The 27,169-nt window shown below is 42.7% G+C and overlaps 1 protein-coding gene across 1 annotated transcript in view; it reads left to right on the top strand.

The window, feature by feature from the left end:
- The window catches only part of Mov10l1 (Mov10 like RNA helicase 1), a 65,273-nt gene that overhangs the window by 29,409 nt on the left and 8,695 nt on the right, over positions 1-27,169 (top strand). The window contains exons 10-22 of the mRNA XM_021638988.2: positions 2,371-2,548; positions 2,790-2,860; positions 5,389-5,480; positions 8,508-8,566; positions 9,020-9,117; positions 11,038-11,137; positions 12,606-12,784; positions 13,533-13,679; positions 14,311-14,432; positions 16,027-16,126; positions 17,186-17,350; positions 19,777-19,950; positions 25,432-25,581. Coding sequence (XP_021494663.2) covers positions 2,371-2,548; positions 2,790-2,860; positions 5,389-5,480; positions 8,508-8,566; positions 9,020-9,117; positions 11,038-11,137; positions 12,606-12,784; positions 13,533-13,679; positions 14,311-14,432; positions 16,027-16,126; positions 17,186-17,350; positions 19,777-19,950; positions 25,432-25,581 — 1,635 coding nt within the window. The remainder of the gene's footprint in view (positions 1-2,370; positions 2,549-2,789; positions 2,861-5,388; positions 5,481-8,507; positions 8,567-9,019; positions 9,118-11,037; positions 11,138-12,605; positions 12,785-13,532; positions 13,680-14,310; positions 14,433-16,026; positions 16,127-17,185; positions 17,351-19,776; positions 19,951-25,431; positions 25,582-27,169) is intronic.

The following is a 27,169-nucleotide window of genomic DNA, read 5'->3' as shown; positions in this document are numbered from 1 at the left end:
CTCTTCTGCCCCCCACCCCTGGCACTGCATGAATGTGATGTACTTGCATACATGAAGACAAACATTTGTGCATATAAAAATAATAAAATAAAAATAAGGTAGAAAAGTGACTGAGGAAGACATTCTGACATCAGTTGTAGTTGTACCCAACACAGGCAAGTGCACCTTACATGTACACCTGCCTGTACTCATACATGGGATTTTGAGTGGACATTAAATAGAATTTCTGCTTCTGAAGTAGCTTAAACATACTTCAGATTTTAGTGTGTGTATGCAAAGCTTTCTCAGTGCTGATGATTATACATTCACAGTATATACTACTAACTTCAGGTGTTAATGTGATGCAATCCAGGGTCACTTGGGAAGAGGGCACCCCTATTGAAGAATTGCTTCCATCAGATTGGCTTGTGGGGGCACCTTCCTTCCTTCCTTCCTTCCTTCCTTCCTTCCTTCCTTCCTTCCTTCCTTCTTTTCCTCCCTCCCTCCCTCCCTCCCTCCATCTCTCCCTCCCTCCCTCCCTCCATCTCTCCCTCCCTCCCTCCCTCCATCTCTCCCTCCCTCCCTCCCTCCCTCCCTCCCTCCTTCTTTCCTTTCTTTCATGTGTGTGGATGCTTTGTGTGCATATATCTGTGCACCTTCTGTGTGCAGTGCCAGTGGAAACCAGAAGAATGTGTTGGCTCTCCTGGGAATGGAGTTATAAACTGGTTTGGGCTACCATGTGGGTGCTGAGAATTGAGCCCTGGACCTCTGGAAGAGCAACCAGTTCTTAACCTCTGAAGCATCTCTCAAGAACATGAGGCTCTTTCTTAACTGCTGGTTGGTGTGGGGCAGCACAATACGCAGTACCATCCCTTGGCAGATAGGCCTGAGCTATATGAGAAAGGTGACTGAGCAAGCTAGTGAAGACTGTTCCTCTGCTGGTTCACCCAGAGTTCATTTTCTTAACTAATTTCTATAGCAAGGACCTCTAGAAATAAGTAGAAGTGGTGAGACTGGACATGTTTGTTTTGTTCCTGATCTTAGTGGCATAGTTTTCAGTTTTTCATCACTGAGTATGACTGATAGATCTACATTTACCATACTGAGAAAGTTTTCCCTACTCTTAAGTGGTTCTTTACAACCATGAGAGGATGCTGGATTTGGTCAGATATTTTTTCTGGATGATTATGTGCTTTTCCCCCTTTGTTCTGCTAAGCAGTTTGCTATATTCATTAATTTTCTTAGGTTGACCTATTTCTACATCCTAAGAATAAGATCCCCCTGGCCAAAGTGTATAATCCTTACTTTATATATACATATATATAATATAGTATATTATTATGTTATATATATAGCATTGTTCGCTAGCATTTTGTGACAGTCCTTATATCAATGTTCATGAGATACTTGTCTGTAGTAGGGAGAGAGGTATGGTTGGGTAAATTTTATTTGGTTTGTTTTGAGGTGGAATCTTACTGTGTTGCCCAGGATAGCTTCAACCTCCTAAGCAATTGAGTCTGCTGAGTAGCTGGGAGAAATACCACGCTTTCTTTTTCTTCCCTACCCTTCTTTTTATCCTGTGCTTCTCTCCTTTCCTCTTCTTTCACCTCTTTTCCCTTCTTCCCCTTTGCCTTCAGCTTCTTCCTCCTCATTCCTTTACACCACTGTGTCACTATACAGCCAGGTTAGCCTTAAACTTGTAATCCTCCTGCCTCCATTTCCTGGGTGCTAGGGATTATAGGTGTGCACCACCTGCTTTTGCTTTTCTTGTAATGTTCTTTTCTGGCTTTGATATCAGAGTATTGCTGACCTCTTTGAATAAATCAAAGTACTCTCTTAGGTTTTTTTTTTTTTTAGAATTTCCTTATGAAACAGCCGAGTCCTGGGATTTCCTTTTTTGAAAGAGCTTTTGGTTTCTGGTTAAGTCTTCTGAGTACTTACAGTTCTGTTCTGATTGCCTTGTTTCTTTGTGATATAGTCTTGATAGTTTTTATGTTTCTAGGAACTTACCATTTCATCCAGACATTTTTACAGTTATTTCAGATGGGAGGGAAATGTCCTTCAAACTATACTAGGCGAGTGGGTCCTCTTCCACCTATGGCAGTTACACTGCCCTTTCCAGAAGATTAGGGACAACAGAGTTGACTGAGGACCCAGACTATGGCAGTAAATAGAGGTTTTGGCCAATGAAGAGCCAGAGCCCTATGGCCCTCCATAAAACGAAGGGTGGAGGTATGCTGACCAGGTTCGTAACCTCTGACTCTGAATCATCTTGTTTGGAGCAGGCGTCTTAGATGTAAGCAGTTTAGACTCCAAGGGTGCTTGTTCCCTAGACACAGATGTGGGATGTGCTGTTCTGCCTTCACAGACTGAATGATTTTTTTTTTTCAGCTTTTGAACATGTCGAACTACAAGGAGAAGTTCTCCACTCTGCTGTGGCTGGAGGAGATCCATGCAGAAATAGAACTGAAGGAGTATAACATGAGTGGAGTTGTCTTGAAGAGGAAAGGAGATCTGCTTGTTCTAGAGGTCCCAGGGCTTGCTGAGAGCCGACCTTCCCTCTATGCAGGTAGATCTCCCTGTGGATTGAATCACATCGAGGAAAAACAGCTTTAACTGGCTACATGCTTGGATTATCCATTTCTGTCATTTGAAACATTCCCTAAGTGGAAATGTCTAGCATGTATGTTACATGTTTCTTTGTTACATGTTATCTTTAAGCTTTATATTTCATTAAGACTTGATTTCATAGTGAAATGGGAAGCTTAATGATTTTGTGTTTAACACATTGTAATATATTTTTTACTTAGGTGACAAGCTGATTTTAAAATCTCAAGAATACAATGGACATGTCATTGAATATATCGGCTATGTCATGGAGGTGAGAGGACACTCCTCAAAGAGTGAAGGTCAGACTGACCCATCTACCTTCAGGAAGGGAACTACAGTGGCTTCATCTGTATTGTGGAATATTTAAAGAAACAGTGGATCTTTGAGTAATCTTTGTTGTATAAAGGGAACTTCCTGGCTAAGGAAGGCTATAATTTTCAACTATATAAAACTTCTTCTAAGCCATGTTTGCATTTAATCAGCTTTGGACACTGTGGGCATGATCTAGAAGAGCTAGCATGTGGGAGCCTCAGAAGAAGTAAGTGTGGTGCTGAGGCTCTTTAGAAGGACACTCTGTTTCATAAAGTCAGGTGCTCAGTTGGGGCACGCTTCATTCTCAGCATGGCATCCCTTGGTTCTGCCACTAATTTTCTGGCCAGAACATGGGATAGGATTCTCAAGCTGATACAGAAGGCGTTCAAGAGGCTCAGATGATGTAGCAGGTGGAGAAGCCTCATCTGAAACAAGTAGTTTTCATGCTAAAGACAACTTTGCCATCTTCCAGCCAGCAGGGATAGGCCAATTTCTTTAAGGGATTATCTATTCTCTCTTTAAAGGCCTCTATCATTTTTATAATGTGGGTTTAAGGTCATCTTTTGCTTCAGCTGTGTGAGGATATCCAGGCCTTTCTGTAATAGGATAGTTTTGCTCTGGTGGTGCCATATTGCCCTGGCTCTTGCTGACTGTGTTCTTATCCTGGCTTTTAGCCATCTGACTGTCCCTGGTGTTGGCTGGATATTCATGATGCCAGAAGGACTCTTTGGGGAGACAGGCAGATCCTTAAACCTGACAGTGGAGTTCAGGGAACAACCCACTGCTCACCTCTGCTCTCTGTGCCCCACGTGGACCTGAACATTCCCAGGGTCCCTCAGGCCTCCTTGAAGAGGGAGACAGAGCAGTCAGCCTGACAATGGAGCTTGGAGCTTGGGACATAGTGCAGCAACCCTCTGTTAGTAGGTCTCTTGACCCTGGAGAGTTGTGCCCTATTAGGAGAGCCAACTGGGGAGTTTGGGGAAAGAAGACTGGTGGGAGCCCTTGCCAAGAGCTTCCTACACCCAGGTGATGACTCTCACAGGATCTTCCTGCCAAGCATGTACTACATGTCTTAATAGGTTTCTGTTGTGATGAAACACCCTGGCCAAGAGCAACTAGAGGAAGAAAGGGCCTGATTTGACTTAGAGTTTACAGTTTATCATCAGAGGAAACCAGAGCATGTACTCAAGGCAGGGACCTAGAGGCAGGAAGTGAAGCAGAAGCCATGGAGGAATGCTGCTTATTGGCTTATTTCTCATGGCTTGCTCAGCCTGATATCTTATTTCACCCAGGCGACCTACTCAGGGGTGGTACCACCTGAAATGGGCTGGGCCCTCCCAGATCAGTCATTAATCAAGAAAATGTCCCACTGACTTGCCCATGAGGTGTTTTCTTAGTTGAGTTTTCCACTTCTCAAATAACTAGCTTGTGTCAGATTGGCATAAAAGTAACTAGGACTCTAGGGAACACACTGTCCTACTTGCAGCCTTCCCAGTAGCTTTCTTGCCTCTACTTCTGAATACTTAGTGGATTCTTTAAAGCTGTTCTGGTGTTTTTAAGTTGCCTTGTGCTTACTTACATGTGTCTTTCCCTTTTCTCATCTGATTACAGCTTTTTCAGCTAAAAGGGCAAGTTAGTCTGCAGTATCCTAAGCTGGTGAAGTCATGGCCTTCATTCTCAGGAGCTTGGCATTAGTGAGTTTAGTGACCTTAGGTTATGGATTCCCTTTCATTTTTGTAATCTCTAGATAACTCAGAAGCCTGGCGGCTTTCCTGGTACAGGGCTATGGCAGCAGCATCTTGAGAATGACATGACTCTGACCAGATTTCATCCCTCCCTGTGCTTGACTGTACATCATCTCCTGCCCACAGACTTGGGGTCTAGAATCTCGCTGCAGCTTCTGACCTTGTACAGTGTCAGGCCTGGGCTTTGGGAAGCCACAGCCTCAGCGCTGCTTCCTACCTGAGGATGTTTGGGTTCCTTGGGCAGCTTTGGCTCTGCTGTCCTGTTTCTCCTCCCATGTGTCTTCAGAGCTTCCTTTCTTTCTTATTCAGGACAAAGTATGAGGCAATATTTTATTCAGGATCTAGCTTTTATTTATTCCCAGTATTTCTGGAAAAGGAAGTGTTGGTGTAGCCTTATGTGGAAGCTGTAACTCAGTAGGATCACTTTGATGATGTGGAGTTTTTGGCAGGTTGATCTGCTTTGAGTCTTAGGCTCCGTATTGTCAGTGTCCTTGGCACAGAGAGAGACTGGATAAGTATTGCTCATGTGAATGGAAACATCACCCTGTTTGTATAGTTTAAGAATGATTTAACCCTTTCAGTTAATTTTGCAGGTATTTAAGATTCCAAATCTTGGCTCAAATCTGTAAAATGATGTATTGCTAGAAATAAAAACAAGATTGTCCCAGGAAGTCCAGTCTACTGTGTAGAAGTTGATCACCCTATTTATTTATTTGCTTATTTATTTATTTATTTATTTTAGATTCATGAAGAAGATGTAACTCTTAAACTTAATCCAGGATTTGAACAAATGTATAACTTTGAACCTATGGATGTGGAGTTTACATACAATAGGTAAAGTTTTAGTAAGTTTAATAAAAATGATTTTTCATCCTCCCAATGATCTGTCCTTGAATCAGTTGACATCTCCATTGGCACACAAGAGATGGCATGTTAGCCATTCTATATTTTGTGAATGATCCCATGGGTTTGGTGCCAATCCCCTCAAAAAAGCATTGCCACTGACTATGTACCAAATGACAGTCTGGAACCAGCTCAGGTTGGATGCTGACAGGAAGAACAGAAGGATTGCTCAGCATTCTTCAGAAACCTGTGATACCGATTTCTACTTGCCAGCAAGAGCCACTTCTCCTCTGCCTCTGGCAATAGGCATCTGGCTTTTCATTGTCATATTCCTGTGGTATATGTTAAAGCCACTATGCTCTTCTGGCCTGCAAGCCCTCACGCTAGCCTCCTGTTTCTTCTGAGAGATAGCCCTGGCAGTCCCCAGTGTGCTGCTCTCTCTGTCTCTCAGAAATGGCCATGCAGCAGCCTCATGTTTACAGTTAACCTCTTCCTACCCATGAGAAGTCAGTTTGATGGTTTCACTGAACCCTCAGTTACATCTGGTGCCAAAACTGGGAAAAGAATAGTGAGTCCCTTTCCAGAGGGCCCAGTCCCTGCTAATTGCATCACCATTTCTGAGGAATTCTGTGTAGGCTTTTATCTTGGTGAGGTTAAGAAAAATTGGTGACTATTGTCATCTGGTCCTTGAAAGCATGTAGTTCTCTATTTGTTTACATATTTAAGTGTTTTTGCAAAATGTACTTCTCAGTTTGTAGGTTTTGCATAGTTTTGGCAGATTTGTCCCTTTTGTTACTGTTTTGTTTTGTTTTGGTTTGGTTTTTGAGACAGGGTTTCTCTGTGGAGCCCTGGCTGTCCTGGGATGACAAGCTCTGTAGACTAGGCTGGCCTTGAATTCAGAAATTGCACACCTCTATCTCCTGAGTGCTGGGAGTAAAGCTGTGCACCACCATGCCTTCCTGGCTGCTTTTATTTTTTGAGACAAGAGTCTCTCTAGATAGCCTTGGCTGCCCTGGAATTCTGCTCTGTAGACCAGGCAACCTTCAGACTCATAAAAGTTCAACCTGTTTCTGCCTCCTGGGTGCTAGGATTAAAGCTGTGCACCATTCCTGCTTCTGGACTTGTTTTCAAAATAGTAATGCTATTGTAAACAGTGTTAACTTAAATTTCCAATTGATTGCTCTTAGTATTTCCTCTCAGCAAGGAGTCCAAGGTGACATGGAAGGTTTTATCATATCCTAGAAGACTGAGGAAAAATATTCCTAGTTTACTGAGAATTTTTAGTCAAGAATAGATACTGAGCACTCAGGAGGCAGAGGTAAACAAATCTGAGTTCTAGGCCAGCCAGGCCTATATGGTTAGATTCTGTCTCAAATAAACAAAAAGAGTAGATACTGATTTTGTCAAATGTTTTTCTATCTTTTGAAATTATGTGGGGTTTTCTGTTTTGGGTTCATCAGTCAGTTTTCTTAGTTTTCTAATGTAAATTCAGCTTTGCCTTATGAGATGAGTGGTACTTGGTCATGATGTGGTTTCTTTTTGTTTTTTAGGTCTGATTTGCTAAAGTTTATTCATTTTTATACTTATGTTCATGACCTAAATTGGTTTACAGTACACCCCCTAGAGTTCACTGTAAATTCCTCAGATACTGGATAGAGTTCTCTCTGAGGCCTTCTAGATCTTTGCAGTTTTCTTTGTAGGAAGCCTTTAAGTTTTATATACATTGTTCCTCTTGAGCACTAGTTCACACCTAGGGAAGTTAGGGCTGTGATCCTTCTTTCTCATTTCTGCCCTCCTTTGGAGGTCTTGTTTATTGTCCTGTGTCTCCCCAACACACACAGATCCTGCACCTACCTCATTTTTTCTCCTTTTCTATCTCTTTGTTAGAGTCAAACTGGGAGTGATTCTATGCCAGTACTTATACCTCTTTTCCTTGGAGTTTATTGTCCCAACAGTTATCTTGCAAGACAGAGGAAAGTGGGGCTTACACAGGTTCAGTGCACCTCACAGAGATATCGCAGCATGTACACACTCCCAATTATGCACTACAGAAATGGATCCCGATAGTGGCTTAGGATCCGCCTTACACCCTGTAATAGTTGGGAATGGTCAGGTACCTGTGCTGTATCTCTCCCCCTTCTGAGTGTTCAAGACATCTAGTCTTTGTCAACTCTTGTGCTCTGCTGATTGGAACTTCCTTATTTGTGCTTTAGAGTGTTAGTGATTCTGATTTATTGGAAATGGATTTTGATTTCCTGTGTTTTTTTTTTCCACTTTCAAATGAACAAAACCTTATAGCAAAACTTGTTTTCTCTTGACACAGTAATATCAATATCTTTTCTACTCGTCTAGAAAGGACAGCACCTGCTGTCTTGATACCTCAGTTGTCTCTGCTTAAACTTTTGTATAAAACACAATTATAAGTACAGGTGGTTACAGCTCTACTTGAGTCCTCTGCTTTCCCTTCAGATAAGGGCAGGAGCATGCCTTTATGACCCTGTAATGCCTGGCCTTTGACGTGGACTTTTATTTGCAAGCTTTATTTATAAAGGTTATGTTAGTGTGATTACTGAAAGTTTATCATCTTGTCTGTTTTCTGTTGCTCTGACAGATACTGCAGACTGGGTAATTTATAAAGAAGACTTATTCTCACAGTTCTGAGGGCTTTGCAGTGTTGGTGAGGGCCTTCCTGTGGTGCCATGACATGGCAGGAGAACACTGAAATGAGCACATGGGCAGGGAGCAGACAAAGCCAGTTCAGTGAGTTTGAATTTACTTTGTAGCAAAGTGGTTCCCACAGAAATGGTGATGTCCTCATGACCTAGTCATCTCTTAAAGGCCACAACTTTTTTCAGAGCCACCACAGAGGCGATTAATACACCATACACCACCAGCACTACAGAAGATTTTACCTAAGTTCTGGAGTTTGGAAGGAACATTCACATGGTGACATTTATGTAATCGATTTTTTTGTAAATTCTAAACTTAAGGCTCATTATTTTGTTTTCTCCCTGGCAGGACCACGAGCAGACGGTGTCACTATGCACTTGAACAGGTCATCCATTTGGGTGTAAAAGGTAGCATTTTGTAGATTAGTAGTATTCAATCTTCCTAGAGTGTGTTTATAGAGTTCATGAAAATATTTATGTAAAACAGTCTCTTAAGTTTTCCATTGATATGTAAGAATTAAAGTCATGTGACAGCACATATTTTTACCTAACTATTGGGTCGTTTCTTCCCCCCCCCACCTTTTTTTTTTACTATTTCAACTGTGTAAAAATAGCATACTTAAATAACTGAAAATTAGCCCATTGCTCTCTACATTGTACTCTGGTCTTTGTTCTCACAGAGATAAGTAATGGCTTGTTATAAAGTCTATGTAATACAATTTAATGTTAAAACTAGGAAAAGGGGAGTCTCAGAGGAATAGAGTGGAATATGAACTATTTGGAATCAGCCATAAATATTTAGGTTGTGTTCATTCATACTTTTAAGTAATATCTGCCCTTTTGCTTTTTCTTGTTTCAAAGTATTATTTCCAGAAGAAATCATTTTGCAGTCTCCCCAGGTGACAGGGAATTGGAGCCTTGCGCAAGAGACCAAAAATGATGGGCAGTCCATCACCAAGGTAGTGCTTTGATGACTTTGATATAAGTAGATACATACTATGAGTTCACTTCTCACTTGACTGGAGTATTAGAGGAATGTTATTCACAGATAATCCAAAGTTTCAGTTAAAATAAAACTAAAATAGCTGGACATGGTAGTTTATACCTTTAATCCTAGCACTTGGGAGGCAGAGAGTTGGAGGCCAGTTTGGTCTACAGAGTGATTTCCAGAACAGCCAGAGCTATACAGAGAAACCCTGTCCAGAAAAAAAAAAAAAAAAAAAAAAAAAAGAATTTGTAGGTTGATAAAGCATACTGCCCTCCCTTGTCGATATATGAGGTCTAAATAGCCCGCTGAAATAACCCCCAACTTCCCAGGTCCCCACCCATAGTAAAGAGGTTCTGCTGCCAATGTTTACAGTTGGAATTCCAACATTCTTCTGCCATCAGACTGAGACCTGGAGGATGGCTGTTCTTGAGCCTTGCTTGAGACAGCCATCCATCTTGCTGAAACTTACATCTTTGGTAAGCTTCCTGGTCTTTAGCTTGCTGACTAAAGGTTTTAGGATTTCTTTGAGACAATTCCTAATACAGTTGTGCCTCCCTCCCAGCCCATTTTGTTGTTGTTTTGTCAACATGCCCAGCTTTTGACATGGGAATTGAACTCCGGTCCCCATGTTGCATGGGAAGTAGTTTGTCAGATAAACCATCTTCCCATCAGAGATCTGTAAATCTGTGCTTTCAAAGCGATCTTAGCAAACCAACTGGTTTTAATTTTTGTTTTCAGAAACTTAACTGAGTCATTCTAATATATAAATTTAAAATTTTAATTATAGCTTTAATAGATGCATAAAATACATATTAGAATATATATCTATAAAGGCCACAGATACTTGGTCATTATTGAAAAATAATATTTACTCATCTTCAGATTAAAATGAAATAGTAGACTATGGTCAGACAAATAGAATTACAGGGCTAAGCACATGGACCAAGACCATACCAGTTATCATCTGCAGCACCAATGTGACAGTAATGGGAGGTCACATTGGGAAATCCTTCTGGAATAAAACTTGATAGTGCATTTCTGGGTTGTGTTTTGTTTTGTTTTTGTATGTTTGTTGGTTGGGTTGCTTGGTTTTTGTTTTGGAGTTTCTCTGTGTAGCCTTGGCTGTCCTGGACTTGACATAGACCAGGCTGGCCTCAAATTCACAGAGATTTCCCTGCCTCTACTTCTCTGAGTGCTGGGATTACAGGTGTGCACCACTGTGCCTGCCTAGTGCATATATTTTTAATGGTGAAATTTTATGGTCCCATGCTTTTACAAGGTTCATCTTATGAAGGGCATTGATTGCATAAAGATACATGTGCAAAGCTATATGAATTACAGACTGTTTATAATAGAAGGATGGAAAATTCAGTTCCATTAGTCCAGAGTAAAGTAGACCTGTATTTAAACACACCTACAAAAACAGTGCTTGCATAGACTTTGAATATGGTTGGCAGGCAGTGCTGGCTGTTTGTGTTTTCAGGAAGGTGTGGATGCTACACAGCAGAGTTTGGTGCTCTCAGGAGATATTCCCAAGGTTGTCTAGCAGAGCCAAGCTCTCGGCTTTACTGTCAGCTTTCTCTGTTTTGGCCAACCTTGGAAGAGATGGGATTGTGTTACTGAAAACTTAAATTCTTTGGTTCATTTTGTCATGGAAAAACTCAGCTTATTTATGTTTATTTTTCAAAGGGCTTGGAAAGAAAAACTTCTTGGCAGGGTTTTAACTGTCTCATGTTTGAATTATTGGTTTTAAGGGGTAGATCTGACCTATTCAAAAAATTGTAAAATGTGACAACAGAATGTTGTTGGTAAATGTATATGCTGCTTTTTAAAACTAAGCGTTTGTATACAAAGCTGGTGTTGTAACTACTTTCTTCATAATCATTTCCAGAACAAGAAAACAGTGAAAGACCAAACCAAACACTCAACAAAGGAGAAGCACTCAGCTACCACAGACGTGCCAGAGAAGGCTGCCTCTACTGCAGAGAGTAGTGAGTTGGATAATTGTTTATAATGGGCTCAGAGAAGAACAGTTGTACTTTGTATATTTAAGACCTACAAAGTCACTCAGGCTGGTCTTAAATTCATGGACTCAAGTGATCACTTTTTTATCTTCAATAGCAAGAATTATAAGTAGAAGTCAGCACATCTGCCTTGTATCAAACACCTTTAACTGACAAACACCAAGTCATCATTTGAAAAGGTGTTTAACATCCTTAGCCATCAGGGAAACAGAAATTAAAACTACTCAAAATCCTGTGTCACCCCAGTTGGAGAGGCTACCATCAAGAAGTCAGACAACCAGTGCTGATGGAGAACCAACCCATCAGCTAGTGAATCAGTCCAGAAGTTTCAAAAAAAAAAAAAAAAAAGAGCTAAAGTAGGAGCTAGAGAGATGTCTCAGTGGTGAAGAAGCGCTGAAGAAGCTCATCCAGAGGACTCAGGCTCAGTTCCTAGTGCCCACATGGAAGCTCACAACCATCTGTAACTCTAGTTCCAATGGATCTGACATCCTCTTCTTGACTCTGCAGGCACCAGGCATGCATGTGGTACACAGACATATATGCAGGCAAATACTCACACATATAAAACAGATCTCAAAAACAAAACAAAACAAAACAAAAAAAAAAACAAAAAACCAAGACTAGAAGAAGTACCATATTGTCCAGATATACTACTACTGAATATATATACCCACAAAATCTAAGACAAAATACAAGAGATTCTTGCAAATCCAAACTTACTGTTAAACAATCATAGTGGCTAAAAGGTGGAAGATGTCCATCAACAGATGAATGGATAAATGTAATACATATACACAGTGGAGTTGTATTAAAACAAAGAAAAATGAAATCATGACCCTTTTCAGGAAAATTATGGAATGGAAATTATTAAGCAGTTTCCAAGTGGTTTTTCTCTGATAAGTAGATCTTTAATCTTAAATATTAGATGTGTATGCATGTATGGTATATGTCATAAAAATAGGGTTCTGTGAGGAAGAATGAGGTCTTAAGGGAACGTTTGTGAAAGGAAGAGTCATAAATGTGTGTGACATGAAAGCATAGTGGCACGTGGTGAGGGGAGGAAGGGGATCAGCAGAAGTGTGCTGAGGGTGGGGAAGGTCAACCAAAACTAAGTGTATATGAAGGTGCCACAGTGAAACTTACTGCTTTGTAGACTTAAAAAAACGAATTTAAATGTTTGGAGAAAATTAGCAAAATGGTTTTTAAAGCCATGTACGTAATATTTCAAGTGGTGTTGGATCTATAAATGGCCTTTCCCCCACTGTTAGAAAGCTAAGTTACTTTAACTGACTTTACCTCAGAAACACAGATGTTCCTAGGACATGTTTTCCTGTCACACTAAGGTTGTTGGCATTGTCAGGTTTTATTTGGCCTTTGTGGACATCTAAATAATTTATGGGCCTCTGGCTAAACTGTCTTTCCACCTCAAATGCAGTGGATGAAATTCAGATGCCTAAAGCGAAAGATAAGGAGTTCTTCAATCCAGTGCTCAATGAAAACCAGAAACTGGCCGTGAGGAGAATTCTGAGTGGCGACTGCCGGCCCCTCCCATATATCCTTTTTGGACCTCCTGGAACTGGGAAAACTGTGACAATAATTGAGGCTGTTTTGCAGGTACGGGCAGTGGTGCTGGTTGCTATGGATCTGTGCTGTGTTCACGTGTTTATATCTAAGAAAGTTGTTTAAACTTTAGAGACATTAGGAAAGAACTTGAGAAAGATTTAGTTCACAACATTGTTATGTATTTGGATTTTAAGTTTCTTTCATAAGTGTAGGAGGAACCTTTATTTCTAGAATAGTGAATGTTTCATCCCGTTGTGAATCTTTACTGAAAAAGTTGCCTGGACAGTGACTGAAGCCACCACTCTGCAACAACTGCTGCTGTCTCCTTTTTTTTCTTCAATTAAATTTATGAAAGTACTGTGTATATAGTACTACAACGTCATTTCAGACTTTGATTAGCAAGCATACCATGCGTGTTCTGTGCTGTACTGCTAGCTGGGCTTGTGATATTGGTATAACTTTGTACTGTCCACGGAGATGTCTATGGTAGAGGGTTATGGGTAGCAGAGCTGGGATATAGCATATGCAAGGCTTTGGATAGCTCTGCATTCTCTCTTTCTCCATATGTATGTGGGGATAGTGGCGAAGGGGAAGGGGATACCACCACATCTCATCTGTGGCTGGTGAGGCAGAGAGGACGCGTTGACATTGCAGGGAGTGTTTCAGATGCTCAGGGATTAGCATCCAAGTCTCTACTCCCCAGTCCCTATAAAGGAATCTGTATGTTGGACACAGACTCGGGGCTTACACTTTGTGGCAGTTATATTAAGAGTCCCGGGTCTCTTATTTCTTAATGAAGGTACATTATGCTTTGCCGGACAGTCGGATTTTGGTCTGCGCTCCCTCCAACAGTGCTGCTGACCTTGTGTGTTTGCGACTTCATGAGAGCAAGGTGTTGAAGCCAGCTGCCATGGTTCGGGTGAATGCCACCTGCAGATTTGAAGAGGTGAGCCCAGGCATGGGGTGGACACTTGGAATCCTGCCATGGAGAGCACCAAGTGGGCAGGTTTGAGGAGGTAATAGCTTAGTAGACACCAAACCATCATAGAGAGTTGTATAGAGAAACCGCTCTCTTGTGATACAACTCAGTTACATGGTGGGCTCTTATTTTTGAATATTTTATTTTATTCTCACCCTCTCTCTAAAATAATACTTTTATGGGCGTCCTCAGTTTTGTTAAATATTCATACTATGCTTTCATTTAATTCTTCAAATATATTCTAGTTTCTTTTTAGTTCTGTTTTATTGATGTGATTACAACTGTAGAAAATTACAGGATCCTAGTTTGCTTTTGAATAAAATACTGCTCAAAAAAGATGTGACTAGAAAATAAGGTGTTTTCTGGAAAAATGTAAAGGATTATAGTATATTCATGGCTTTCAGAGACTGTAAAACATGGACCTCATGTGAAAATGTAAGGCATTTTAATTTAAAGTAATTAATAATTAGTTATCACTAAGAAATAGCAACAGAGCAAAATGATCTTGTAGAATTCCTTCCAGCCTTACTATTTTGTCTAGTTTAAGGAAATGCTTTATAAATTGAAGGCCAAACTGACCCTAACCTCTTTCCCCCAGACTATTATTGATGCCATCAAACCGTATTGCAGAGATGGAGAAGATATCTGGAGAGCCTCACGCTTCAGGATAATCATCACTACATGTAGTAGTGCAGGACTGTTTTACCAGATAGGAGTGAGGTAAGCACCAGGTGTTGTTTGAGGAACAGTCAGGCAAGCAGTTTGTATCCTCCAAAACTTACATCAGAAGAGGTTGACCAGATGAAGATTGAGTAGAGGAGGGAAGTAGCAACCATTGCATAAGAGTGATAAGGCAGGGGGCAACTTTTCTGAGGACACAGGATTACTGATGAGACCCAAGAGACTCAGAAGGTTCAGCAGTAGTCTGGACAGGCAAGTGTGCTAGCAACACATAAAGATCCTGTGGTTAAAGAGCCTTGAGCATGTTTACACAAAGGAAGCCTCAGAGCTGGGGCCAAGTGAGCAAGAATGATGGAGATAGCTATATGAAGAGGTGCGGCTCCCGAGGCTTGAATTTCTAGGAGAGACATTAGGGCATGGCCCTTACTTTAGTCGAAATCCACTGAATGAGTAGCTTAATCAATGGAAAGCGGCCATTTAGGAAACATCAGGGTTCTGTGAGATCAGTCCTGGGTGGGGGCAACTCAAGTGCCAGCTGGTGGTAGCTCCCCAAGAAGATGGAGCAGTGATTGTGCAAGGATATCAGTGGCTCAAGAGCATGTCCCCAGTTTTAGGTCAAATGTCCCAAGAGCTGAGTGAGGAAACATATACCAGTGCACTAGAAGTGAGCAAGGGAGGCTGAAGGCAGTCTTGGTAAGAAGAGGAGGTAACACAAGGCAGGCTGAGGAAGAAGGGGAGGTGCAAGGGTGGGTCCCAGTTCCCGAGATCCTGAGGACAGACAGCTCTGCAGCTTGGAGCAGAGTCACCCTGGAGTGTAGCTGTGGGGATGACTACTCAGGCCCACACATCCATCACCTTTCTGGTCTGAGCTCTAGCATCTGAGAGCAGAGAAAGCCAAGTATAGCTAGGAATACAGGTGTTACAAATTATTTTATAAATATTCTATTGTTAGCCATTTAATATAAGATAGGAATATAATATTCTTAACATTTTTATTTTATTTTGTGTGTGTATGTGCAAGTCACACACACACAGAGTCGGAAGATAACTTGAAGAAGTTGGTTTCCTCCTTCCACCACGTAGGTCCCCAAGGGATCAAATTTAGGTCCTCTGGTTTGGTAGTGAGTGCTTTTATACTGTGAGCCATCCTTCTGGTCCTACAAAGACCTTTTGTTATGTATGAAATCATTAATGAGATGGTCTACATTTTCTTATTCAAGTCTGAAACTTAGAGCATTTGTATTTCAGACTAGCTGCCTGTAAGGTGGCTAAGAGACTGCTGGACTGGGACAGTACAGGTCTAAGCAAGGGCAAGGGATTTTGTGATACAAGGTGCCAGAACTCTTAAGCTACCAGCAGGCTCTCAGGCTTTGATCATACCCACCCTCCCTGTCCTTTCATATCCTTTGAAACAAGTGTGCATTCTGCCTACAGAGCAACAGCTGCTGATAGGGGTTCATATGAGTCTCCTAGCAGGCCTGCGGCTGTTGTGATCCCCAGTCATGTGATACCCATACCTTTGAAGAGCCCCACTATGATCCCAACACCCCTGAGCAGAGCTTTTCCAATATATGTTAGGTAGCAGTTGCTAAATGATATGATGGAATTACTGTTGAGACACTTTTTGCTCTAGAGTTGGCTACTTCACACACGTATTTGTGGATGAGGCAGGGCAGGCAAGTGAGCCAGAGTGCCTGATTCCTTTGGGACTGATTTCAGACATCAATGGCCAGGTAAGGCAGGAGTCCTATGTATGTTTCTGTCTCACCCTTTTCCCTTGGTGACAGTCACAGCTATAGAGGAGTCATGTGAAAGCACAAGGGCCCTGAGAATCTGGGAGGTCATCACAACCTCAGTCTTTTGTGGCTAAGAAGAAAGGGATTTGCTTGTTATTTTTTACTTACTTGCAAACAGAAGCCATGAGCCATTGTAGATACAGGGGACATAATGGCAGAGTCAACAGCTGAAGTTTCTGGTGTGGATGTTCCCCACATGGCAGAAGGAAGAAGACAAGGCCTCATGCCCTGCTAGGATCTGACTGATTCCCACCATATTTTTCAAGGCTTCTCACTCAGAACCCCAGTTCCCTCTGACTCTGTGTTCCTGCCAGATCCCCATCTGACCTTCTCTCTGGTACTTTGGACAGTGACATGGTTTATTATCTTAAAACATGTTTCTTTCAGTACCCCAGCTGAGAGGTCACTTACGAACTCAGCAGGCTCCTCCAGACGTGTTCCCACAATCTCCCTTCAAGTCATCAATCTCTATGAGAGAGAATAGTACTAGGACGGGCTAAGAAACAAACAAGGACTGGTCTAATTAGAATACATAAGAGACCGGTCAGTGTGTTAGTAATATGTCTGAGGCCTTCCAGGAAAGGGGATTAGGGAAAAAGGCCAAGGGTAGTTTCCCAGGGCCAGGCACAACAGAAAGTATAGAACAGAATACAGGCTGCATTCCTGAGGCTACTACCACATTGAGAAATAAGTAGAAAGGGTACCTGGACTGCTGTGCTGGGACTGATAAAAGCAGGTAGCAACTGCTTACTGGAGAAACCTGAGTCTCAAGCCCATTAAGTTTTCTCCTCTCCCACTTCTCTGTGTAGTCCATTGTCAATTCCAGCTGTGTCCACCATGATCTCTCAGCTTCTTCCTTCATTCCACATAACCAGAGTATACAAGGGGCCCTGCCTGTCCAGCCTCAACCACTAACCTGTTCAGAGGCACCTGCCTGTCAATGGCCATATCTCTTCCACTTTGGACCATAATCAAGCATCCTTATATATGCTATAGATTGTGCTTGCTGGAGACCCCATGCAACTTGGCCCAGTCATCAAGTCCAGGCTAGCCATGGCCTATGGATTGAATGTGTCCATGTTGGAGAGGTTGATGTCCAGACCAGCGTACCTGAGAGATGAGAATACCTTTGGTGCTTGTGGTGCATACAACCCTCTGTTGGTGAGTTCCAAACTCTGCTTTGTCACACAAGTAGAGGAAGAGCAAAGCCTTACTGAAGCACACTGTGCTGACCATGAGGAGCTTCTGAGACCAGGGCAGCTGCCACACTGCTCTCTCCCACCTCCCCTTGCTGATGAATCAAGTATGTGAGCAGGGACCTCTGCACAGAAAAATAGGAAGTGTACCTACCTCCAAACACCCTCTTGCTACTTGCCCTTCTCACCTTAGGATACACGCTCAGTAGTGACATCTGGGGAGGGTGGTAAGCAGGACTTACGGCTTCCTCCACTCCCCAGGTATTATTTAAGGCACTTTCCCCCTGCTTTTCTGTCTTGTAGGGGCTGCTGTTTGGATCAGTGGATAGCAGACATTTTTAACACTGATGATGGGGAGTTTAGGGATCCAAGACAGAAAAAAAGAAGTTAAATGCCTTACTCCATAAATGTAGGAAAACAGGAGGTGGTTTTTGTAACTTTTACATGAAGGAAGAGCAGGCCTGGCCCTGAAACCTGTAGGGAATGTTTCCTGTGGTTTGCTGCCCTAAGGTGCTCATGTAGTTGAGCACAGCTTCTGGGTGTGAGTGAGAACTCAGGGAAACCACCAAAATAGACCACTCCATGGGTGGAAAGGAAAAGTTTATTCAGACTGCCAAGGTTGGTCAGGTTGGGGCAGAGAGAAGTGAAATAGTAGGAGAGTGCTGCCAGTTGTAAGGGGTTCTTTTGCAGTGGGAGGTAGGCAAGTTAGCTGAACAGCCTGGGAACTAGCATGGGGTTTTGATCTGCTGAAGGCTTGTTTGAATTAGTAGAGAATTGGATGCCCATACTGGAGGTATTTGTCTATAGGAGACAGATAAGGGACGTAATGACTCTTCCTGACAAACAGAAACCCCCTTGTTAAGGCTTTGGAGGAATGGTGATTTTAGGCAGCAACCCTTCTGTTTACCTGAACTGAGCCCAGACTTTCATTTAGGACATTGCCAGTGGCACTCCCATTTTGGGGGTTGAAGGTGCCACTTTGCACCTAACACTGGACTCACACACCATCGGTCAGATTCTGAGAATGGACGTTGGAACTTGTATCTTTAGGAGTTCCCAACACAATGAGCTTGGGAATCTGGGACTCTGTAGTTTTCCTATTAAATTATGGGAAAATTCTACAATTAAAAAATATCATCTAAACTGATCTATTATTACTAAATACAGATTTCCATCTGAAGTTGTATTTCTAGTGTTAATGCAGTATAGCAATCATGAGTTTTGGAGAGATGACCCTTTCCTCCATGGAAATCCAAGGAGTAATTGTTGAAGTATGTTGTGATTCTTCAGGCTGAGGAGGGTCTCCGTGATGCCACTCCTCAGAAGGGTTTCTGCCGTCTCAGGATCAGAGGAATGCATATAGGTGGCCCCAGGATGAGGTGCAGTGTTGGCATCTGCTGGGTCAGAGAGTCTGCCTGAAAGCTGTGCTGCCCGTGGGAGATATATTCTCACTGGTCTCCTGTGCACTTTGGGATGTACCATTCCTTTGCTGAAAAAGAAGTGTTTTCCTCCTCTTCCCTCTGTTCTCTGTACTATTCCGAGCTGGTGTGAGTCTTCCCAGGAAACATATTCTGCTCTTTTAAATAAATACAGCTATTGCCCTGGGCTAATGGGCCTTTTGCCAGTGTAATTGCTATTATATTTCAATTGCTCTGACAAAATTTCAGGTATTTTTATGAGGGAAAGAATTTGTTTTGGCTCACCATTTGAGGGGATAATATAACATGGCGAAGAAAGTGTGGTGGTATGAGGCATCTGTTACTAGAAACCAGAGAAAGGCATGAATGCTGCTGCTCACCTGGCTTCCTCCACTTTCTTTTTTATTTGGTTTAGGACTTCAGCCATGAGTTGGTGCCACCCACATTCAGAGGTCTTCCTACTTTAACTCTTTAGAAACCTTCAACAGAGTCACCCAGAGGTGTGTTTCCAAATCTTGTCAAATTGACAGTGACAATTGACCACAGCCAGGAACAAGGGCAAATGCTTATATTGCACCAACTTCCCAAGCAGCTGGAAGCAAAAGGCATTTTTCTCATTCTGGTGCTGTCCCCGTGACCAAAGATGTACTGGTCTCTCACCTTTATTTAAAGGTACCCACTAAGAGACACTTGACAGTCAGGACAGAGAAGATTCACAAAAGAGGCCTTTTGTCCCTCCTGATGTTTACCTTTTCTGTTAAAATGGATCCTTGAGATTCAAAGTCTTCTGAGAAACTTGCCCTCTGATTTCAAGATAATAAAGATAACTAGGCAGGAGCAACAGGCTATCCCATGAAGTCAACATTAAGATGGTTAGTTTCAAGTTTGCTTTACAAGGACAACAGGGAGAAAACCTGGACAGGAACTGTATGGTTTTGATGCCTTGTGGCTTGTGCTTACCCTTTCCCTACAGGTCACAAAGCTAGTGAAGAACTACAGGTCCCACTCAGCCCTGCTGGCACTGCCCTCTCGCCTGTTCTACCATAGGGAGCTTGAGGTCTGTGCTGATCCTAAAGTAGTGACTTCACTGCTGGGCTGGGAGAAGCTGCCCAGAAAAGGCTTCCCTCTCATCTTCCATGGAGTGAGGGTAAGTCTGCAGAGACTGCTGAGTGCTTCTTCTTACATCAGGTGATGCCCAAAGGGAAGAGAGGAAGGAGGCACCTTGGTTCAAAGAACAACCATACTGTGTGATTCCCAGGGTTATGTGTCTCTCATCTGTACTACATTAGCTTAGCAGTCCCTGTGGGCCTGAGGTGGGGGAAGACAGGTGCTCATCTCTTAACGTGTAAAGCAGAAAGAAGGGGCTGCCACTGAGCTCTCCTGTCAGAGATTTCATATAGAAAGAGCTTAAGAGTGGATATTGCAGGCCAGCATGCTCTGATGATTGCTGATGCTCTGATGATTACTGGATTCCAAGAGGAAAACAGGCCAGTATCAAAGAGCTTACAGTGCAGATTAGACGTCCATGAGGTTGGGCTAGAGAGATGGCTCAGTGGTTAGGAGTGCTTCTCACTCTTGCAGGCTCTGTTAAATTCTCAACACTCATAACCATCTGTAACTCACAACCACTTATAACTCGAGCTCCAAGAGATCTGATCCCTTTAGCCTCCATGAGCACCTACACTACCATACATATACAGGCATATAATGAAAAATAAAAATAAAACTTGTACTAGAAAGAAGAAGACTGAGAGGAAAGGCAAGATGGACCAAAGGAAGCCAGGCACCAGGACTAGCAGTGCTTTCCTGCCCTCAGGACTACAGTCTATTAAGAACCCATGAGAACCAGTCAACAAGGCTTTCAGCCCCAGATCCAGAGGTGGGTGGGTGGCAATGACAGAGTCTCCTTCCTACAGGACCTACATAACCACAGATTGTTGTGTAGATGCTCATCAACTAAAGTAAATTTGCAGGCATTCACTAAAAGCAGGTAGTTTGTATTAGGAATTTGGTTGTTAGAACCAGAAATCAAGTCTTACTTTCGCCCTCCCAAAAGGAGAGGACTTGAGTTATGGTCCAGAATTAGTGTCATACCAGAAGGGAAGATCATATCAAATAGCCCTCATGTCGCATAGCGTGTCGCATAGCATGTGAGCCCAAAGACAGCTACACCTAAGCACAGTCCCTGCATCAGTTTCCCACTAAACCTTGAGGGGAAAAGGTGTTCTGGATCCTTGAGGAGTGTATGTGAAGAAATGTATGCTGGTGGCTCTGGAGCACTCTCTGTAAGGCTTGTTTGTCAGTGCTTAACAAGCCCTGGTGTGAAGTCCTTCCCCAGGAGTACCCTCCCTGTGGTCTAGGTAGCTCTGTCCATCCTCAGAAGCCTCCAGCCCATCAGGAAAGACAATTGGCAGCTATAATGGAATGTCTCTAGAGCGTCCAGAAATGAGCTTTGTGAGGCCTAACCAGTGTTACAGAGCAGCAAAGGCACAAATCTTTACTTGAGCACCTGAAGATGTGTTCAAGATCTTAAAGATGCCAGTTCTTCCCAAATTAACCTATATATTTAATATGGTCTAATTTTAACAATCCCCACAGACACACTGGGCAGTGGTGGCACACACCTTTAATCCCAGCATTCAGGAGTCAAAGACAGGCAGATCTCTGAGTTTGAGACCAGCCTGGTCTACAGAGTGAGTTTCAGGACAGCTAAGGCTACACTAAGAAGAAACCCTGTCTTGAAAAACAAACAAATTGAAAATCACCACAGGTTTTTATGAGGACTACTTAATGACAGTTCAAAATGTTTTATTAAAGAAAATTAATACAGCCGTAGATTAAATTTTTAATATTGCAAAAAAAAAAGCCAGGCAAATGAATTGTTAGACTTGGTATATTACAAAACATATTACAAAGTTAGAGTAAATAAAAGTGTCCAGTAGGGAACACCAACCTACCCACAAAAACTTCAACCCAAAATTTATCCTGCCTATGAGATGTGCAGGGACAAAGACAGAGCAGATAGAGCAGAGATTGAGGGAATGCCCACCCTATCAAAGAGTGCCAAACCCTGAAACTATGAATGATCACTAAACTTGCAGACAGGAGCCTGTCAGAGTTGTCCTCTGAAAGACTACCCAGCAGCACCTCAAAACAGATGCTGAGACTCACAGGGAATCATTAGTCGATGCATAGGGGGAGTCTTGGGGTATAGTGGGCGGAAAGAGAAAAGGACCCAGAAGTGACAGGAGCTCCACAAGAAAAACAACAGAGCCAGCTAAGACTAAAGTATCAGCCAAGGACCGTGAATGACCTGGACCTAGGTCCCCTACAAAGATGTAGCAGATGGGAAGCTTAGGCTTCAGGTCCTTCAGTAAGGGAAGTGGGCACTGCAAGGACTCACTTGCTAGCTTTTTGATCACCCTCTCCTGGCGGGTGATTGGTCAGCCGGAAAGAGGACACGTTCAGTCCTGATGCAACTTGATGAGCTGGGGTGGATAGGAAAAGGAGCTACCCTCTTTTGAGAAAAAGGCAAGGGGGAAGGGTAAAGGGAAGAGGACAGGACTGGGGGGGGGGGGAGGGAAGGGGCTACAAGGATGTAAAGTGAATAAAATAAATAAATGAGAAAAATAAAGTTGTCCAATAGGAAATATATGTTAAATATGCAGCTCACTAGCAGAATACTTGCCTAGCATGTGTAAGACCCTGGGATCAGTCCTCAGTACCACAAAGACAAAGTGTGGGAGGCGTGTGTGTGTGTGTGTGTGTGTATGTGTGTATTTGTTTGTTCAAGCGTGTTTGTGTGTGCATATATAGTTTTAGCAATAAAGGTACAGGTTGTTGGAACATAGTCCAAAAATAGCCATGGATGTAGAAGAAAATTTTTTGACACAGGTGTTTTTTGTTGTTGTTGTTGTTTTTAATATGTAGCTCTAACTGCCTGGAACCCACTTTGTAGACTAGACTGGCATTGAACACACAGAGATCTGCTTGCCTCTGCCTCCTGAGTGCTGGAATTAAAGATATGCACTTCCATGTTCAGTCCAATATGGAGGATTTTAAGAGTCATTGGGAAACAAGATGGAAACATAGATTTGATCACCTACAGACCCTGGGAGTGCATGACAACCTGAAAGTCATGTCTGGAGGTTGGAAAACACACTCTGGGAGAGAAAGAAAGGAAAGGACCTGTGGACCAGTGTCTTTATTTGGCCCAGGCTACTATCTCACCAGGTTTCTCATGGGCAGGTGTTTTGTTGTTTTGTTTTGCTTTTCAAGACAGGATCTCGTGTATACTGGGTTTGTCTTGAATTTGACATATAACTCAGAATAACCTTCAACTTGTGGTCCCACTGTTTCGACCCCCAAGGGCTAGGTGTATATGCATGTACCACCATACCTGTTTATTTCGTGCTGGATGTCAAACCAAGAACTTCATGCATGTGTGGCAAGAGTTCTACAGTCACATCCCTGCCCTGTTCACTTGTTTATAACAGTCTTGCCAGCCCAGGCTGACCTTGAATTCAAAATCTTTCTCCTGAGTGTCCTTAGTTCTGGGATTGCATGTGGAAGCCCACACCTGGCTTCCATGGACACTTTTAACTGATGGGTCTGGACCAGACAGGCAGAGTTCCAAGAGATCATGAAGCAAAAAGAGGTTGGTACTCTTGCTCTGTGTAGTCTCTGCAGTTAAGGGTCAGCAGGGCCAGCCAAGCAGACTGCGGCACACAGTCACTAGCTGTGTCACAGGGAAACTGGTCCCTGGGGAGCAGCTGGATAAGACAGTGATCTGGATAGACCATGGGAAGAGCTGAGACCTGGAAGCTGCTGAGGGCAGAGCCCTGCTTCTGCTGTGAGAAGGTCCACCTTGTATTCAGATGGATGCGGAGATGGAGGAGAACCATGAGAGATCACTGCACTGCAATTAATTTAGTCACATCTCAGTATTTTATAAATGCCAAATTATATGCTAAGTTCTTTCTTAGGCTCTGAGAACATAAGTGGGACAAGGCAGTATGTCCAGCAAGAATGTGGTCCATGCCCAGCTTGAGCATAAAGGACCACATCCCTGTGTGAAATTGCTGCAGTGTTGTTGGCAGGCCTGGCCCTTGTTCACTGCATGTTTGGCTTCCTCTGGTGACAGGACATAGAATGTCCTTGTGCCCACCTGTGCTTTGGATGCACTAGACAAAATTGCTTAGTAAGGTGTTTTGAAGCATGCTTATGGCAGGGCTGAAGACACCCCTAGATGTTCAAAGGGGTAATCCTGAGCTGCCTGTTTTCATCGTTGCTCTGTATGCCTGCGGTACATTCCATCATGCTTTGAGGAAAGGTTTCCTTGAGATGAGAAATACCTATTCTTAAGGAACCATCTTGGAAAAGCAAAGCTTTAGATTATAACCGGAGTTGGCTGAGAACAACCATGTAGCTGAAGTAGGAAAGACACCAACACCTGATCCTAATGGTAGGATCCTGTGCCTAGTGCCTTTCTGCAGCCTGTGGGGACTACCAGCCAGCCCTGCCACCTGCTTTCATATTGCTGTGGGAATCAACCACAATGGCTTCTCTCTTTGTCTAATGAGCTGTGAGCTCTTTCATGCCAGGGCCCTAAATGCCCATGTCAGCAGTCCTCTAGCATGGGCTGTTCTTTGCCACATGATTTGCCCATTGTTGGTTAAGTTACATGAAGGAATTCTTCCATGACCTTTTCCCCCTTCTATAAGTCCCTAAATAGTAGATCTGGGGGTTTTGGTTTTTTGCTTTGTTTGGGTATGGAGTGGTCGTTGTTGCTGCTGTTTTGAGAAAAGCCTCTCGATTAAAAAGCTCTGGCTGTCCTGTAACTCACTAAGTAGACAAGGCTGGCTTGAACTCACAGAGATACATGAGTTTATGCCTCCCAAGTGCTAGGATTAAAGGGATATGCCACCATTCTTGCCCCTGAAATGGTAGATTTGTACAATCAGTCCTTTACTTATATAGCATATAATATGGTTCTAGGCTAGGCATAATGGCATAGGCCTTTAATCCTAGAACACAGAAGGTAGAGACAAATGAATTTCGGTAAGTTTGAGGCCAACTTGACCTACATACAAAGTTCCAGGCCAGATGGGGCTACATGATGAGACCCTGTCTCAAAGCATGTTTTCTTAGTTATGATAGCCGGTGCCTTTAATCCCAGCACTTAGGCCAAGGCCATCCTGTTCTAGATAGTGAGTTCCAGCCCAGCCAGGGCTACACAGCAAGACCTTCTCTGAAAAAGGAAAACTTTTTATTTAAAAAGATGCTTCTAGGGATGGAGAGATGGCTCAGAGGTTAAGAGTACTTCCTAAGATCTGGAGTAAAATTCCCAGCAACCACATGGTGGCTCACAACCATCTATAAAGAGATTTGGTGTCCTCCAATGGCCTGCTGGCACACATTAATACTGTATTAATACCAAATACTGCATTAATAAATATTTTTAAAAGATGGTTCTAATTTCCAAATTATTTAATAATAACTGTCCTGCTAGATTATAAAATCTGTGTGGAGGTAGACACATTTTTTTTGTTGTGTTTATTGTGTATTCCCAGTACCTACTTGATAAATATCACTGGGTAAATGACATTCTATCTTCTCACTAACTCAGGGAAATGAGGCTCGTGAAGGGAGAAGCCCATCATGGTTCAGCCCAGCTGAGGCTGTCCAGGTCATGCGCTACTGTTGCCTCTTAGCCCGGAATGTCTCCAGCCAAGTGTCTTCTAAGGACATCGGTGTCATCACACCCTATCGGAAGCAGGTAAGCCCACCAGGACTCTGCCACTGTGGCCCTTGGTCTCTGAAGGGCAGAAACAAGCACATTCTGAACAGCATCAGGTTTTCAAAGAAGCAGGATCATGATTGAGTAATGCTGGAGATAAGAAATTGGTAAACTGTACAACTCAATAGCCAGCACTGATCAGCTACCTATCTTACTATAGCCAGGGCTAAAGCATTTTTTTTTACATTCCTGGTAATTACATCATAAATATTTATATAAGGACTTGTGGAATATCTTGGTATTCTGTCCCTTTAAGAAAAAGCTTTCATCAGGGCCATTGTGGAGCATACATTGTCCTAGCACTCTGGAGGTAGTGGCAGGCAGATCTTTGAGTTCAAGACCAGCCTGATCTACAGAGTGAGTTCCAGGACAGCCAGGGCTACACAGAGAAACCCTGACTGGAAAATCATTAAAAAAAAAGCTTTCAGCTTCAATCCCAGAACTTGGGAGGCAGAGGCAGGAAGGTCAATGAGAGCAGACCAGGCAGGGCCACATAGTGAGACCCTGTATCAACAACAACAACAACAATAATAAAGCTTTGTAGGTATAGTAGTTCTTTAGCAACAGCATTTGGGAGACTGAGGCAGGAGGATTGCTAGTTAGAGACTAATCTGGGTTATACAGTGACATTCTTAAGAATTCTTGAATTTTGATTTCTTTATTTAAAAAACACAAATACTATAAGAATGTGTTTTCATTTTAATTCCAGGTCTGGGGATATGGGACTGCTTTTAGCTGCTGACTGTAATTTGTCTCATATTCTAGCAGAGGTGTAGGTTTGCCAACCACAGATAATTTCTGTGATTGTATGACAATTGAAATTCTGGAAATTTTTCAAAGATATATAAATACTAGATCCCTGATAGTTGGTGTTTGTGGTTAGTGGTCATTCAGGAGGTTGCTTTCAGTTTGGTAGTAGTCATGCTCAATGAAGAAACGAGAAGAAAGAAATTAAATTCAGAGATCTCTATCTCTCCCCCCCGCCTTTTCCTTCTTTCTCTCCTATCCAGTGATAGAGGGTGAAACAAAGAAGGAGGGATAAAGGGTGAGAAAAAGAAGAACCCACAAAGTAACAAAGACATCTATAGGCTATTTATGGTCTAGGCCAATGTGGGCTATGTAGTGAGACTCTGTCTCACAGAAAAGAAAGAAAAGAAAAAGAAAGCTTGTCCACTCCAGCCCTCAATAAATATTTCCAATATTTCTCAATGGTAACGAATGCTGTTGGCAGTTGTGAGGGACCCTTCCGTGTAGGATTGTAAGGCAGCATGGCTGTCCCTATAAAGCTCTGTACAGATTGTGACAAGCATGTTTATTCTGAAGCTATACTGTGAGTAGGGGTACCTTTCATACCAAACACAAGTTTCAGTAATTACGTTCCTGCCACTACTATGTACAAACACAGGGGAGAAGCAATAGAACAGTTGCATGGGCAATTGTAAGAACAGGTGGTCTTCATTGAGAGCATGCTGATGTATGTTATGAAAGTCTCTTTTCCAAAGTGGGCAAGAGGTCAGAGTGAGTATTTAGTTCTTGTGGCACAGAGGTAGTGATAACTTAAGAGCAC

Source organism: Meriones unguiculatus, chromosome 8 (genome assembly GCF_030254825.1).
Source record: "Meriones unguiculatus strain TT.TT164.6M chromosome 8, Bangor_MerUng_6.1, whole genome shotgun sequence".
Lineage (NCBI taxonomy): Eukaryota > Metazoa > Chordata > Mammalia > Rodentia > Muridae > Meriones > Meriones unguiculatus.
This window is presented reverse-complemented; position numbering and strand designations above follow the sequence as displayed.